Source organism: Odocoileus virginianus, chromosome 28 (genome assembly GCF_023699985.2).
Source record: "Odocoileus virginianus isolate 20LAN1187 ecotype Illinois chromosome 28, Ovbor_1.2, whole genome shotgun sequence".
Taxonomy (NCBI): domain Eukaryota; kingdom Metazoa; phylum Chordata; class Mammalia; order Artiodactyla; family Cervidae; genus Odocoileus; species Odocoileus virginianus.
In genome coordinates this window covers 16,522,353-16,535,616 of record NC_069701.1, presented here as the reverse complement: position 1 = coordinate 16,535,616, position 13,264 = coordinate 16,522,353, and the positions used below count along the sequence as shown (strand labels likewise).

The following is a 13,264-nucleotide window of genomic DNA, read 5'->3' as shown; positions in this document are numbered from 1 at the left end:
GACTCCATGGACTCCATGACTCCATGACTCCCACCAGGGTCTTCTGTCCTTGTCCCAGGCAAGAATACTAGAGTGGGTTGCCATTTCCTTCTCCAGGAGATCTTCCCAACCCAGGGATAAAACCCGCATCTCCTGCATTTCAGGCAGATTCTTTACCGCTGAGTCACTAGGGAAACCTTAATATATATACTATTATATACGAAATAGATAACTAATGACATCCTATTGTATAACACAGGGAACTCTACTCAATGCTCTGTGGTGATCTAAATGGGAAGGAAATCCTAAAAAGAGGGGATATATGTGTACATATAACTGTTTCACTTTGCTGCACAGAAGAAATTAATACAACATTATAAAGCAACTATACTCCAATAAGAATTTTTCTAATTAAGTGAGATAATCATACACCCAAAATAAAGTAAGTGATGTCTATTATTATTTTCTTTTGTGGCCTCCTATCGAGTAAAATCATGAACCTCTTTTCCCTATTGCTTCTCCAAGATTTCCCAGATACATGAAAGTTATTTTGGCAGGTTGATAATATAATCTGTCAAGCAGCCAAAATATATCCATCTTAGAAAATCTGAGAGAACTCATTCTATTGTAATAACTGGTCACTCCTGTGGATTTATTTTCTTACCCCAAATCCAGAACTTAACAGTCCTACTCTTTTTCAGTTTGAAGATGTACTATATGCTAGAAATAATTGGCAGGGTGTTAACTCTGAAGGAGCATGTTTTTAAGAGAAAGTCATAGTTTGAGGAAGGAAAAGAGATGGGTAGGTACTGGATATAAGAAGTGATGCTGCATAAGAAGAGAGTAACTTTGTTGAGCACCATAATATGGCGATTCAGAGTGAGTGTCATGGAGAGTAGAGTGGTGGTTACCAGGAGTTGGGGGTGGAAGTAAGGGGAAGATATTGTTCAAAGGGTACAAACTTTCAGTGATAATATTAATAAGTTTGGGGATCTAATGCAGAGCCTACTGATTATAGCTAATAATGCTGTATCACATACTTGATACAGAGTGTATCTCAAATGTTCTTACTACAAAAAACAAATGGCAACAATATCAATGGATGAAGGCAGTGACAAGTACTATGATGGTAATCATTTTTCAATTTATAAATGTATCAAATAACATATTTTTACACCTTAAATTTGCACAATGTTATTATGTGTCAATTATACCTCAATAAAGCTGGAAAAGATTTTTTTTTTTTTTTTTTTAAGGTTGACAGTCTCAGAGGCAAGTGATCTGGGTTGGAGTCCAGATCGGTAAAATCTAGCCTTCTCTGTGCCTGTTTCGTCACCAAGAAACTGGTGATAATAATATCTAATAGTAATACTTAATACAGTTGACATGAAGACTAAACAAGTTAATACATGTAAAGTCCAAAATCATTGCAGATGGTGACTGCAGCCATGAAATTAAAAGATTCTTGCTCTTTGGAAGAAAAGTTACGACCAACCTAGACAGCATATTAAAAAGCAGAGACATCACCTTGCTGACAAAGGTCCATCTAGTCAAAGCTATGGTTTTTCCAATAGTCATGTATGGATGTGAGAGTTGGACTGTAATGAAGGCTGAGCACTGAAGAACTGATGCTTTTGAACTGTGGTGTTGGAGAAGACTCTTGAGAGTCCCTTGGACTGCAAGGAGATCCAACCAGTCCGTCCTAAAGGAAATCAATCCTGAATAGTCATTGGAAGGACTGATGCTGAAGGTGAAACTCCCATACTTTGGCCACCTGATGCGAAGAGCTGACTCATTGGAAAAGACCCTGATGCTGGTGAAGATTGAAGGCAAGAGGAGAAAGGAACGACTGAGGATGAGATGGTTGGATGGCATCACCGACTCAATGGACATGAGTTTGAGTAAATTCTGGGAGTTGGTGATGGACAGGGAGGCCTGGTGTACTGCAGTCCATGGGGTTGCAAAGAGTCAGACACGCCTGACTACTGAACAGAACTGAAAGCCCAATAGAAGTACCCAAGATATGATAAACAGCCAGTGAACGTTAGCTATTACTACTATGCATCAGGTTTGTTCTAGGCACTAGGGCACAGTGAAGTATAAGATAGACAAGTTTATTGCATTAAAGAGCATAACTCCCAGGCAAGGGGTGTGCCAAATTTCTTGTTAGTTCTGCAGATCCTCTTTCCACACTTTTCCAGTCTGCTCTGTGCCTCCAGAACTGACTATGAGATCACATCAATGAGTTTCCTTGTCTTCTGGCTTCTAATCGTGTACCCAGTCTTTTTCCTGGCAGATTATAAATTCAGTGGTTCCCATAATACCCTTGTTCAGGTTTGATACTTCACTAGAATGACTTATAGAACTCAGAAAAGTGCTAAACTTATTCCTACACTCTATTATAAAGGATACAAATGAACAGCCAGATGAGGAGGTACATAGATTGAGGTCTGGTACATAGTAACCTCTGCGCCCAGGGAGTCAGGCTTTGCCACTCTTGAAAACAAGGATGTATTCACCACCTCAGAAACTCTCTTAGTCTTGTGGTCCAAGAGTTTTTATAACCCAGTCTCTAGTCCCTATCACTTTCCAGGAAGTCAGAGACTGGGGATGAAAGGGGAAATAAAATTGATTGTTCTTTCTGCTGACCGGCCTCTATTCCAAAGCCACTTAGGAACCCCATTCTGAGTCATCTCATTAGTATAAACTCAAGTGTGGTTGAAAGGGGCTCCAATGAACAACAAAAGATAATCCTATCATTCAGGAAATTCTGATGGTTTTAGGAAATCTGTGCCAGGAACTAGTGACAAAGACCAAGTACATATTTATTATACCATAATCTGTATGACATTGTACACACATCCAAATTAGGACTCATTTTTCTTTTTTTTTATTAAAACCTTTAAAAATATCTTTTCAAATTTCAGTTAAAAATGATATATTAGGGGGAAATGACATATTAGAGTTTCATCAACTTTTTGAATAAACTTTCTTCATTTTGTGTTCAGGTTTCTCAATCAAGTTTTGAAAATATATTTTAGAATCTTGAAATGTTTCTGTATCTATATGGTAAAATTCGAGCAACTTTATAATGGGTAGGCTCTCTAACTATACTTTGACTCTTTAAAGAAAAATGCATGTTAGTATATGTGTTTAAACTACTACATCCACAAAATAATGCAAAATAGAAACAACTGTTATAATTCAAAAATTAGTATCCTCACAGAAGACAAAGCATCTATAAAATAAAAACAGCATGTTATGAAAAAGGGAAATAATGTCAGAAAACAAAAATATAAGTGCCCAAATTTTTAACCAAAGTGTTTTAAGGTGGAAAAGAAACCTCCCATAAGATGGGGGGTGGAATCTGCATAAAATGTGAGACAAAAATACAACGTTTAACATTTGACTATCAAGAGATCAAGAAAGACAGCAGATAAAAAGAAAGAGCAGAAATGGCAAGGACAAAATTGACAGAGAACTAACAATAATGAAATATTTGGAGCTGAAGGACATGAGTCCTCAAGTTGGGACGTTCATGAAAGTCTCGCACAAGGAGGAACTCAAAGTCCGCGCTCAGACAGCTTGTTCTGAGACAGTAGAACCACAAAGGAAAAGAAGGGAAAATCAGGTCACCTGCAAAGGATGACCTGAAAACCAGAAGGCTATCAACAATGCCTTCCAAATTCTGAGGGAATCTGACTACAACTGTACAATTTATGGAGAAGAGAAAATCACTGAGAATGAAATAATATCCACATGCCCACCATTCAAAGTAAGTACATGATAACATTTTTTTTCATTTTTGCTTCAGAAAATAAGTAAAAAATAGAGCACTCCATACTTCAAAGCAACTATTCTCACAAATTGGATGTGCATCTCCTAGTCTATATTTTCACACTTTTACTTCCTGTATGTGTAGCTGTAATCAATAGTGAGAGCTCTGGGTTTCCTAGGTGTCAAAGTGGTAAGGAATCTACCTGCCAATGCAGAAGACGCAAGAGATGCGAGTTCGATCTTTGGGTCAGGAAGATCCCCTGGAGTAGGAAATGGCAACTGACTCCAAAATTCTTGCCTGGAAAATTCCACGGACAGAGCAGTCTTGTGGGCTACAGTCCATGGCATCACAAAGAGTCAGACACGACTGAGCAACTGAACACACACACCATGAGAGTTGTGTATTTGAAAGGTATTTGAGTTGAAATCTTGTGGTATATGCCCTTCGGCAGTTTGTTTGGCATCTTCTCTGTTCTATCTACAGGCAGTATAGCTCACTGCCAGGGACACACCCAGGCTTTGTGGGCCCTGAAAGTTAGACAGTTGGTGGTAAGAGGAAGGGAAGCCCTCTTTAAGAAAAGAATATTAAATTGTGCATATAAAATATCTGACAGAAAATTTTTATTTAGAGTGAGAAAAAAAATTACAACAAATCACAGATATTAAACGCTGACACACCTGTTTATATTTTTTTGCCTACAACTTTATTTCTCGATAACCTCTTCATAGGACAATTATCTTATAATATCATTTTCAATAGAGAGAAAGATAAGTCAGTCTTGTCTTTATGGTGATCAAAATTCACTCTCTGTAGCTGATAGTTTAGAAAAGTTTCTTTCTGCCTCACATATCATTATCTGTGAGGTCATACAAATTGTCAGGATTATTGTCGACTTTAGGAAAGCCTCAATTTTGCACTCTGATGTTTTCCTTTTTCATAGCAATCTGTTCTTATTTTGTGGATGTACCATCTTTTTATGAGGATACTGTTTAGATTATTCTTTTAAATGTTTATTTCATGTTTTGGTTTGTTCCCCTGAGTTATCTCTGCTTCCTACAGTATTATTATTTTATCTGTTAGCTTATCTTGTCCTAGTCGTCTTTGATTGTCTATACACCCTTGAGAATGAGGAGAGAGGAGAGTTACCTGTGACTTCTGTGTGGGAGGGTGGTTGGGAGGCTGAAAGCTTTGTTTCATAAAGAGCAGGTAGAGAATCAGCCATTATACTTGGAGAGTCTAAAATCCAAACACCAGAGAAGAGTCCTAATTCATTCCCTTTCTTTAAAATAAACCACCAACTTCCTTGCAAGCGTTGGAGGGATATCCTGGCAACCAGATTCTCTGTACCCGGGGATGGGATGGGAGGATTGATGACTGTTTCGACTCTATAGCTCATGTCTATCATGAGGGTAATGGTGGCAAAAACATTGAGAACACAGCATAAAGAACATCCTCTCTTATTTACCTCTAAAACTCATCTATTTATAGAGGTCTATTTTACCATCTTCCTTTCAGGATGTGAAAGTAAATCTCAGGAATTGCTATGCCTCTGGAATTTTTCTTGAGAGCTGATCAATGCTTTCAGCAACAATGCCCTTCCTCCTCCATATGCTCACAGATCAGAAAACACTTCTCAACACTCATCTTACAAGAGTGTGAGCAGGGTGTAAAGATGTGACAAATACCAGTCCCACATTTTTAATAAAAACTGGGTCAGTCACAGACCTGACTAGCACCAAAACACAGCTGCTTTCTTCAAGTTTTTTTTTTCCCCCTGACAACAAGATCTAATTATAAGTTGTAAGAACAACTACATCAGAAATGTTGATTATAATATGAGTGTCATCTTTGGCAGGTGAATTTTGCGTTGACTATATAACTCCCATTTCAGAATCAGAGTAGCTTCCAATTTGACTTAGAAACACAGAGCCCTAAATCTATACTGTTTGCAATTTGCAATATAGATAAAAAGGGGGGAGGATATTCCACCATCATTCCAACACAGAGGCCTAGTCAAACTGGTTCTGTCCCGTCCCACTTTGACAAGGGGGTAAGGATTTCCCTTCAAGACATTATAACTCCTCCAGGAAGCCACATCTCCTCTCCCTATGTTCTGGGGCTGACAAAAGTCAATGTTGTAACACGTGAAAGGTCAGATGGGAAAGGAGAGCTTGCCATGACCTCCAGGGCAGAAGAACTCATTCCACATCAGACGCTCAGAGGCAGCCTAATTCTGCAGGCTGTGCAGGGTTCACTCCAGAGAGCAGCATGAGGGACAGCTGATCACGGAAGCAGTTTCCACTTCATGGCTTCCCCACCTCCACCTCCCCCCATTTCAGACTTCGCCACATCTTCCTCTTCTGTGATCTGTGGTGAATGCCACCCCCACTCTCTTCTCATCTTATTCTGGCCTGTGGTCATTTATCTGGTCTCGGAGCAGAAAAATCTGCAAGGCTGCAAACCAAACTTTACGTATGGAGCAGAATTTCTGGACTTTGTAGGTAGGTGACTCATGTCTATCATACAGGCCAGAATGGGGATGGGAGCCGCTATTACGGATGAAGTTAACAGGTCCGATGAACTCAGTGGTACTGGGAAGGCATGGGGAGGGAAGGAAAGATTGTATCTTATTTTTTTAAGATTTCCTGCTTTAGAGACTTCCCTGGTGGTCCAGTGGTTACAATTCTGCGCTGCCAGTGCAGGAGGCACAGTTTGGATCCCTGGCTGGGGAACTAAGATCCTACATCATGTGTGACACGGCCAAAAGATTTTTTAAAAAGATTTCCTGCTTTAATCAACTTTTTTGATCACTTGCCCAACTTTTAGTTTAGATAGAGGCCTCCTACTGTAACTAGCCACAATTCACCAAATATCTGTGAGGGTCAGCACTGTCTTACATGTTTTTCATTATTTCAATTCTTTTCATAATTCTTACAATGTTGGCAGTTGTATCTGCATGTTATAAACAAACTGAGGCTGCTAGAGGCTGATTATTTCACTCAAGACAATCTTGCAAGCTAAATAATGGAATAAGAATTTGAGTATTAGTCATTTCCACTGGAAGACTAAGAAAAGACTGTGTGCAGGGTCAGACCAATGGGCTATCCAGACTAGAGTCTTTGTGATGACAGCAAGAAGAAAGTGTTGAAGAAAGGCTTACTTGCAATTCCTTAGCTCACAGGTTAGCTGTGTGCCCACCACATTCCTATCTATTTACGTTCACCTATTAGAAACTAACATTTATTAGGTATTGACCATATGCCAAGTACTGTGCTCAACACTTGACACATCATCTCATCTGCTTCTTGTTACCTTCTATAAAGTGAGAATCATTACCCCCATTTTTCTGAGGAAGAAATTGATACTCAGAATTATTGTGTAAGTTTCCTGAGGTCAAAGAGCCATGCTTTGAATCCAACCTGGGGAAATACCAGAGCGTGCTCCATGTAGCCTCCATAATTTGGAACCTGTGCCTCTTGAAGCCATTCCAATGGCCCCTTTAGGCTTCAGGACAGATCATTTAGTGACAAAATATAAGAAAGCCTCTGGGGACTTCCCTGGGAGCCCAGTGGTAAAGAATCTGCCTTGCAATGCAGAGGATGCGGGTTCATGCCTGGTCTGCATCCCCTGATCCAGGAAGACATGCCTTAGGGGAAAATTAAGCCTGAGCACTGCAACTAAGACCCAACCTGATGCAGTCAAATAAATAAATAAATTTTTTTTTTTAAAAAAAGAAAGAAAAGAAAGCCTTTGTGCCAATGCATTTCAGGCCTTCAGGATGTTATTCAAATGCTGAGAAGCTGGATGACATAATGGTGTCAGCATCTGAAAACATCTAGAAGAGTTTCCAATTACATTTGTGAAACTCTGCTTCAACTCACCACAGGGCAAGTAGAGCCGAAAGCAGACAGTCCTGGGCTGGTCTTCGGGCTTCTGGAGGCAGGGACTATTTTGTTCATCTGTTTCCATAGCCCCCAGCACAAGAACAAGCACACCATATATATATATACATATATTGCCATTTGTTGAGTACTCACTATGGACCAGATAAACCCGCTTAATTTCTACAACTTTCCTGAAAGGTAAATATTATTATCTCCATCTCACAGATATACAGACTCTAAGGCTTAGAGAGATTAAGCAACTTGCTGCTGAGTCATGGAACTAGTAAAACTCAGTCTACCTGAGAAGTCTTCTCAGACGAGATCAATTTGGAGGAAAGCATTTGAAGGAGAAAAACAAGAGACAAGGGGTTCTAAACAGCAGCACTAGGCCAAGTCATAGAGACAGGAAAGAGTGGTTGGTCTTGCTCAGACCTAATTCAATAGCAACCTTTTTTGAAACTCACCTTTATCAAACCTTTCCAAAATATTCAATTTTGTTTTCATAGAAATAATAGCTCAATCTCTCTTTATATTCAGACTTCACAGATTTACACTTTATTTAGTTAAATTATACCATGTGTGCCTAGCAAAAACCAGTCTGTTAGCAAACATCACTGAATCCTGGTAAGCATCTAACTCAGTTGGCACTGAGTTATTTAACTTCTCTATGCCATATTATTCTCGCTTGCAAAATGGTGTTGTTCTAAGTATTTAACGAGTTAATCCGTATTAAAAAACTTGGTAAGTGCTCAGTAAACACTGGATACAGAAGCACACATGTATACCTTCACTGATAAATTTTCCAGAAGGAATGGAGAGCAGCAATTACTTTCATGAGTTGGTTACATGGAGTTTTATTAGATAAGTATGCCTGTTAGAGATCATAGAAAATCTGCCCCCTCCTACACTGTCTTCTGCTCCCTGGTTTTCTAATTAAACATGTAGTTTGTCCTCAGTATACCTGACACATACCTATCCAAGAGACTTCTTATTCACAGGTCTTGTCTGAAGGCAGGAAACAGAACAAAAGCAAGTTGCTCCTTCAACACCTAAATGGCTACCACAAAAATAAACAAATAACATCCACTTTATTCTCTCAAAGAGACACTTCCAGTGAGTTTCTTAATCTCTCTGTATCTCTCTACAGCAGATACATTCTCAGGGCCATCAGGCTGCAAGGTGTGCACAAATTCCAAGAGCACCACTGTGGACAAAAAATACTACACTCTCTGGCACTGACGGGCTCCCACTGTTGGCTCCATTCCCCAGTTGCTGGCAGCCAGTCATAAGCATCCTAGCCATGTAATACCTCACTAAAAAATTATAGCTAGAATTTAATGTACCCAGCTAGAGTCATGTGCCCATCCACGCGTTAACTTCTGCGTTCAAGGAAATGGGGAGTAATGTGATTGGTTAGGCCTGCACCCCATGTAGACGAGAAGGGGCAGACCTATGCAAACAGACATATTTTCTTAAAGTAAAGAGTATTCCATTATAAGCAGGATAGGCAGGCAGAAGCACCAGATCCCCTAACATAGGCTGAAAGATGGTTGTCAACCTCATTAGTCCTAGACCATTTCAGACAGTAAGAATCTGCCCAGTTTTTAAAGGCCTTTTAAGAAAATTAACTTAATAGTTCTAATACTTATTCACAGATGTCAGTCTCCTCACATGAGGCTCTTCCTCAAATCCAATCTAATCTATTAGAGTTCCTATTAAAGGTATTTTTCTCCTTGTTTGTAAAAGTTTAAAAAAATAGTTACGTAAATGCTTTACTCCATAATGTAGTCTGAAGATGCTTTTGAGTAGGAATTGTTTTGTAGCCGAGTGAGACCCTATAGGACCTTCCCAGAACAGGACAGCCCATCACCCAATGTCCTTTCTCTGCCTCTTGTCTACAGGAAAATTTTAGCCTCCTTCCCCAAGTGTCAAAGAATACATTTAATCAAAGAAGTGAGAAAATGAAGAAAGAAAACAGCAAGTAAGACAAAATAATACTTTAGCCATTAAGTATGGCTAAAAAGTCAAGGACCTTTAATTCTTCCTAAAGGGCTATAAGTAATATTCTGAGCCCTACCCTTTGAGCTGTTTTCCAGATACTGAAACTCCCACCAGGTAGAAGTTATCTGTGTGCAGTCCACAAGCATGTAGACCTTGTGGGATGGAACCAAAAGACTGATCATGTTGATTCCCAATTACCTTACTGCCAACAAATTGGAAGAATGCACAGGACCTGATCATACACCCCATAGCTCCCCCTCCTTCACCCTGTCTTTAAAAATCTTCTGAGCACACTGGAGAAGCCAGGTTTTTTTAAACTAGCTGCCTAGACTCCTTGCTTGGCCCCTGCAATAAATAGTACATTTTGCTTCATGGCAACCTGGTGTCAGTAGATTGGCTTTACTAAGTGCAGTCAAGCAGCCCCAAATTTGGTTTGGTAACAATTTCATCAATATGGTGCTACTTGGAGTAGTATGGCAAGAAGAGTCCAGAGAAAGAAAACTGTGATCATTTTGTGATGTCTGCCTGCTCCAGGTTCTGGAATGGAGAGGGGGCCACCCACTTGGCTGCATTTGATTCCCTGATTTTTATAATCCATCTGAAAAAAAAAAAAAATGTCTTCTTCCTTCATCCAGCACCTTACTCAAACAGAGTAAGCATAGAGGAACTGTCAGGAAAAGTGGGATATGGACAACATGCTTGTTAACTTCTTCAAAGTCCCCATTTAAATCTTGAGATCTATTTACAGGGTCAAAAGTTATTCCTCAGTGAATCAGCAAAGACTTTGAGTGTGATTAGCAGTTTTTGGATGCAAAAGAACATTTCAAACTGCTCTGTACCCTGCTTGGATGTGCTGAGGTGCCATCTCAGGTGTTAGCAAAAAAAGATGTGAGAGAGAAAGAATTGTTACACCAGCAACATCCCTTCCTTTCACCATGATCACATCATCCAAGGTGTGATCACGGACATCAGATGTGCTTTTAGCGAATACTGTGAGTTGACAACTAAAGAACAGCAAGATAGTCTGTTCCGCAAAAAAGTTTTTCTATTTATTTGCTCCATTGACTTTCAAGGGTCAGACTGAATTATCATCCTGAAGATTTTTTCTTTTTGGCCATGCTGTGAGGTTTACAGGTTCTTAGTTCCCCAACCAGGGACTGAACCCTAGGCTACAGCAATGGAAGCATCAGATTCTAAACACTGGACAGCCAGGGAATTCCCTCCACTATCTTTTTTAATACAAAAAAATTTCAAATAAATAAAATTGGAGAGAATAGTACAAAATATACCCATCATCCAATTCAATACTAATTAGGATTTTGCCACACTTGCCTTATCTATCTTCTTCTTTTTCTGTGGAAGTATTTTAAAGCCCTCATTATTTCTCCTCTAGATACTTCATTTCACATCTCTAAATTACATGAATATTTTCTTATAAAACCACTCTGCCAGAAACACACCTAACAGGAGTGGTAATTCTTTGATATCATCTTATTCTTGGACTATATATCTAAAGAAATATATATTTTTATAGTTGGCTCATTAGAATCAGGATCCAGGTGAGTTCTATATTTTGTGTTTGATGGTTATATCTTTTGAGTCTTTCTAAATCTAGAACAATCTCTCCCCACCTTGCCCCAACTTTTTTTTTTTATTACTCAAAAATGGTTCATTTTTTATTTAGCTTTCTGACTCTGTGCTTGTGCTTTCAATACTTTCACAATGATCTTCTGCTCTTCAATAAGGAAAGCGTGCTTGATCCTGTCCCAGACACATTTAGCACACATGGAACCACCATAGGCTCCGCTGACGTGTTTCTTCGTTTTAGACAACCTCATGAGAACTTTAGGTCTCACAGCACGAACGCCTCTAAGTCGGCCTGGGCACACACCACATGAGGATGTTGGTGCTTTCCCAACCTTCTTGGTATAAAGGTAAACAATTCTATCACCAGGGGTTCGGGACAGCCTGGTTTTGTTAGAGGCTGTATTGTAGGACAGCCTACGACGGTACGTCAGACGCTGCACCATCCTGAATGCCTCTAGATGCCTTCCCCAGAAGAGGAAAAACCTTGCCCCAACTTTTAATTTTTCTTTATGCCATTGATTTCCTAATTAACTTAGTTCAATTGTTCTATAGACTATCCTATGGATATATTCTGAGTTTATCCGTTTATGTCCTTGTGGCATCACTTAAACTTGAGGCTCTACTTCCTGTATTTCATGTAAACTGGAGGTTAGTCCTAAAAGGCTTGTTAGATTCAGGTTCTGTTTTCCATAAGGGGGAATCTCAAGAAGCACATACCATCTGGTGGTCTCACTCTTAGGAAGTTAAGACTGATCAGCAGGTTCAGGTGGTGTCAGCTAGATCTCTCCACTGTAAACTTCTCCATAAGCTGTTTTTTCTAGGGAAGGGCCAAGATGTCAGCGTATGAAGGCCCTGAGCTCACCTCCTCCCAAATTACAACTATTTACAGAGCAACTATGAGAACTACTTGAAGACTAGCAGAAAAGATCTTCTACAACTAAAGATATAAAGAAGAAATCACAGTTAAATAGGAGGGGTGGAGTTGCGTTATACTCAAGACCCATAACCCGCAAATGGGAGGTTAGTTACAATGGCAGAGTTTCTTCCCAAGGAGAAAATGTTCTGAGCCCCTGACCGAGGGTCCTGCAACAGGAAGATAGGGCCCCTAGAACATGTGACTTTGAAGGCCATCAGGGCTTACTTTCAGGAGAGTCAGAAGGCTGTGGGAAATGGAAACTCCACTCTTAGAGGGCACACATAAAATCTCTCAGGCTCTAAAACACAGGGACACAGCTCTACCCACCAGCAGGCCAGCTGCACGGTTAGCTGCATAGCCTGGGAAATCCCAGAATTGGTGCCCACCAACTGGTGGGCCCATCCAGGTCCAGGGACTAATAAACTATAGGAAGGACTCCAACATGGCGCTTGCCAATACCAGTGGCCTCATGATAGAATAAGCTCCCCAAAATGTGATGGGAGGAAAAACCCTACAAGTGAAAATATTCTGCAAAGCTATCATTCAGATTTGAAGGAGAGATCAAGAGATTTACAGACCAGAAAAAGCTAAGAGAGTTCAGTATCAAGAAATGCACTAAAGTGCCCCATAAGCCTTTCATCTAATGCTGTCATCCTTTACTGATCTTTGCCTTAATCGGTTCTATCATTAGGATAACAAAATGGTGATTTTTCTAATTCTGTCATGCCTTTCACATTTATTAGCTGAGAACAGTCTGTATAGAAGAACTTTTCTTCAGTAATTAGGGCTATTTGGTCATCCTGAAATACAGACTAAATTGGAAAAGCAGGAAAATTCTTGCTTATTTCTCTTAAATTGCTAATTTTCAGGGTAAGGTCCATGACCTAGTTATACCAATGTTACCCAAAAAGTTTGTTAATCTGTTTAAGATACTCCTCCACCCCACCCATTCATGAACTCATTAGGTTTTACATATTCTATGTATTTCAATCAAATTCAATCATTACTTTTTTTGCATACTTCAGTTATTCCATCTTTGACCAACTGGAGCCCCTTCATGTTAGCTCTTGAGTCCTTTTGATAAAAAGAATCTTTGATAACTTCATAGTTATGGCTCAT

At 39.6% G+C, this 13,264-nt stretch overlaps 1 protein-coding gene across 1 annotated transcript in view; it reads right to left on the bottom strand.

Annotated features, from left to right (window-relative positions):
* LOC110151730 (large ribosomal subunit protein eL34-like) overlaps window positions 1–11,705 on the bottom strand; it is a 192,547-nt gene extending 180,842 nt beyond the window's left edge. Inside the window, exon 1 of the mRNA XM_070457257.1 lies at window positions 11,285–11,705. Coding sequence (XP_070313358.1) covers window positions 11,319–11,672 — 354 coding nt within the window. The 5' untranslated portion in view covers window positions 11,673–11,705 and the 3' untranslated portion in view covers window positions 11,285–11,318. The remainder of the gene's footprint in view (window positions 1–11,284) is intronic.
* Window positions 11,706–13,264: the final 1,559 nt, after the last annotated feature.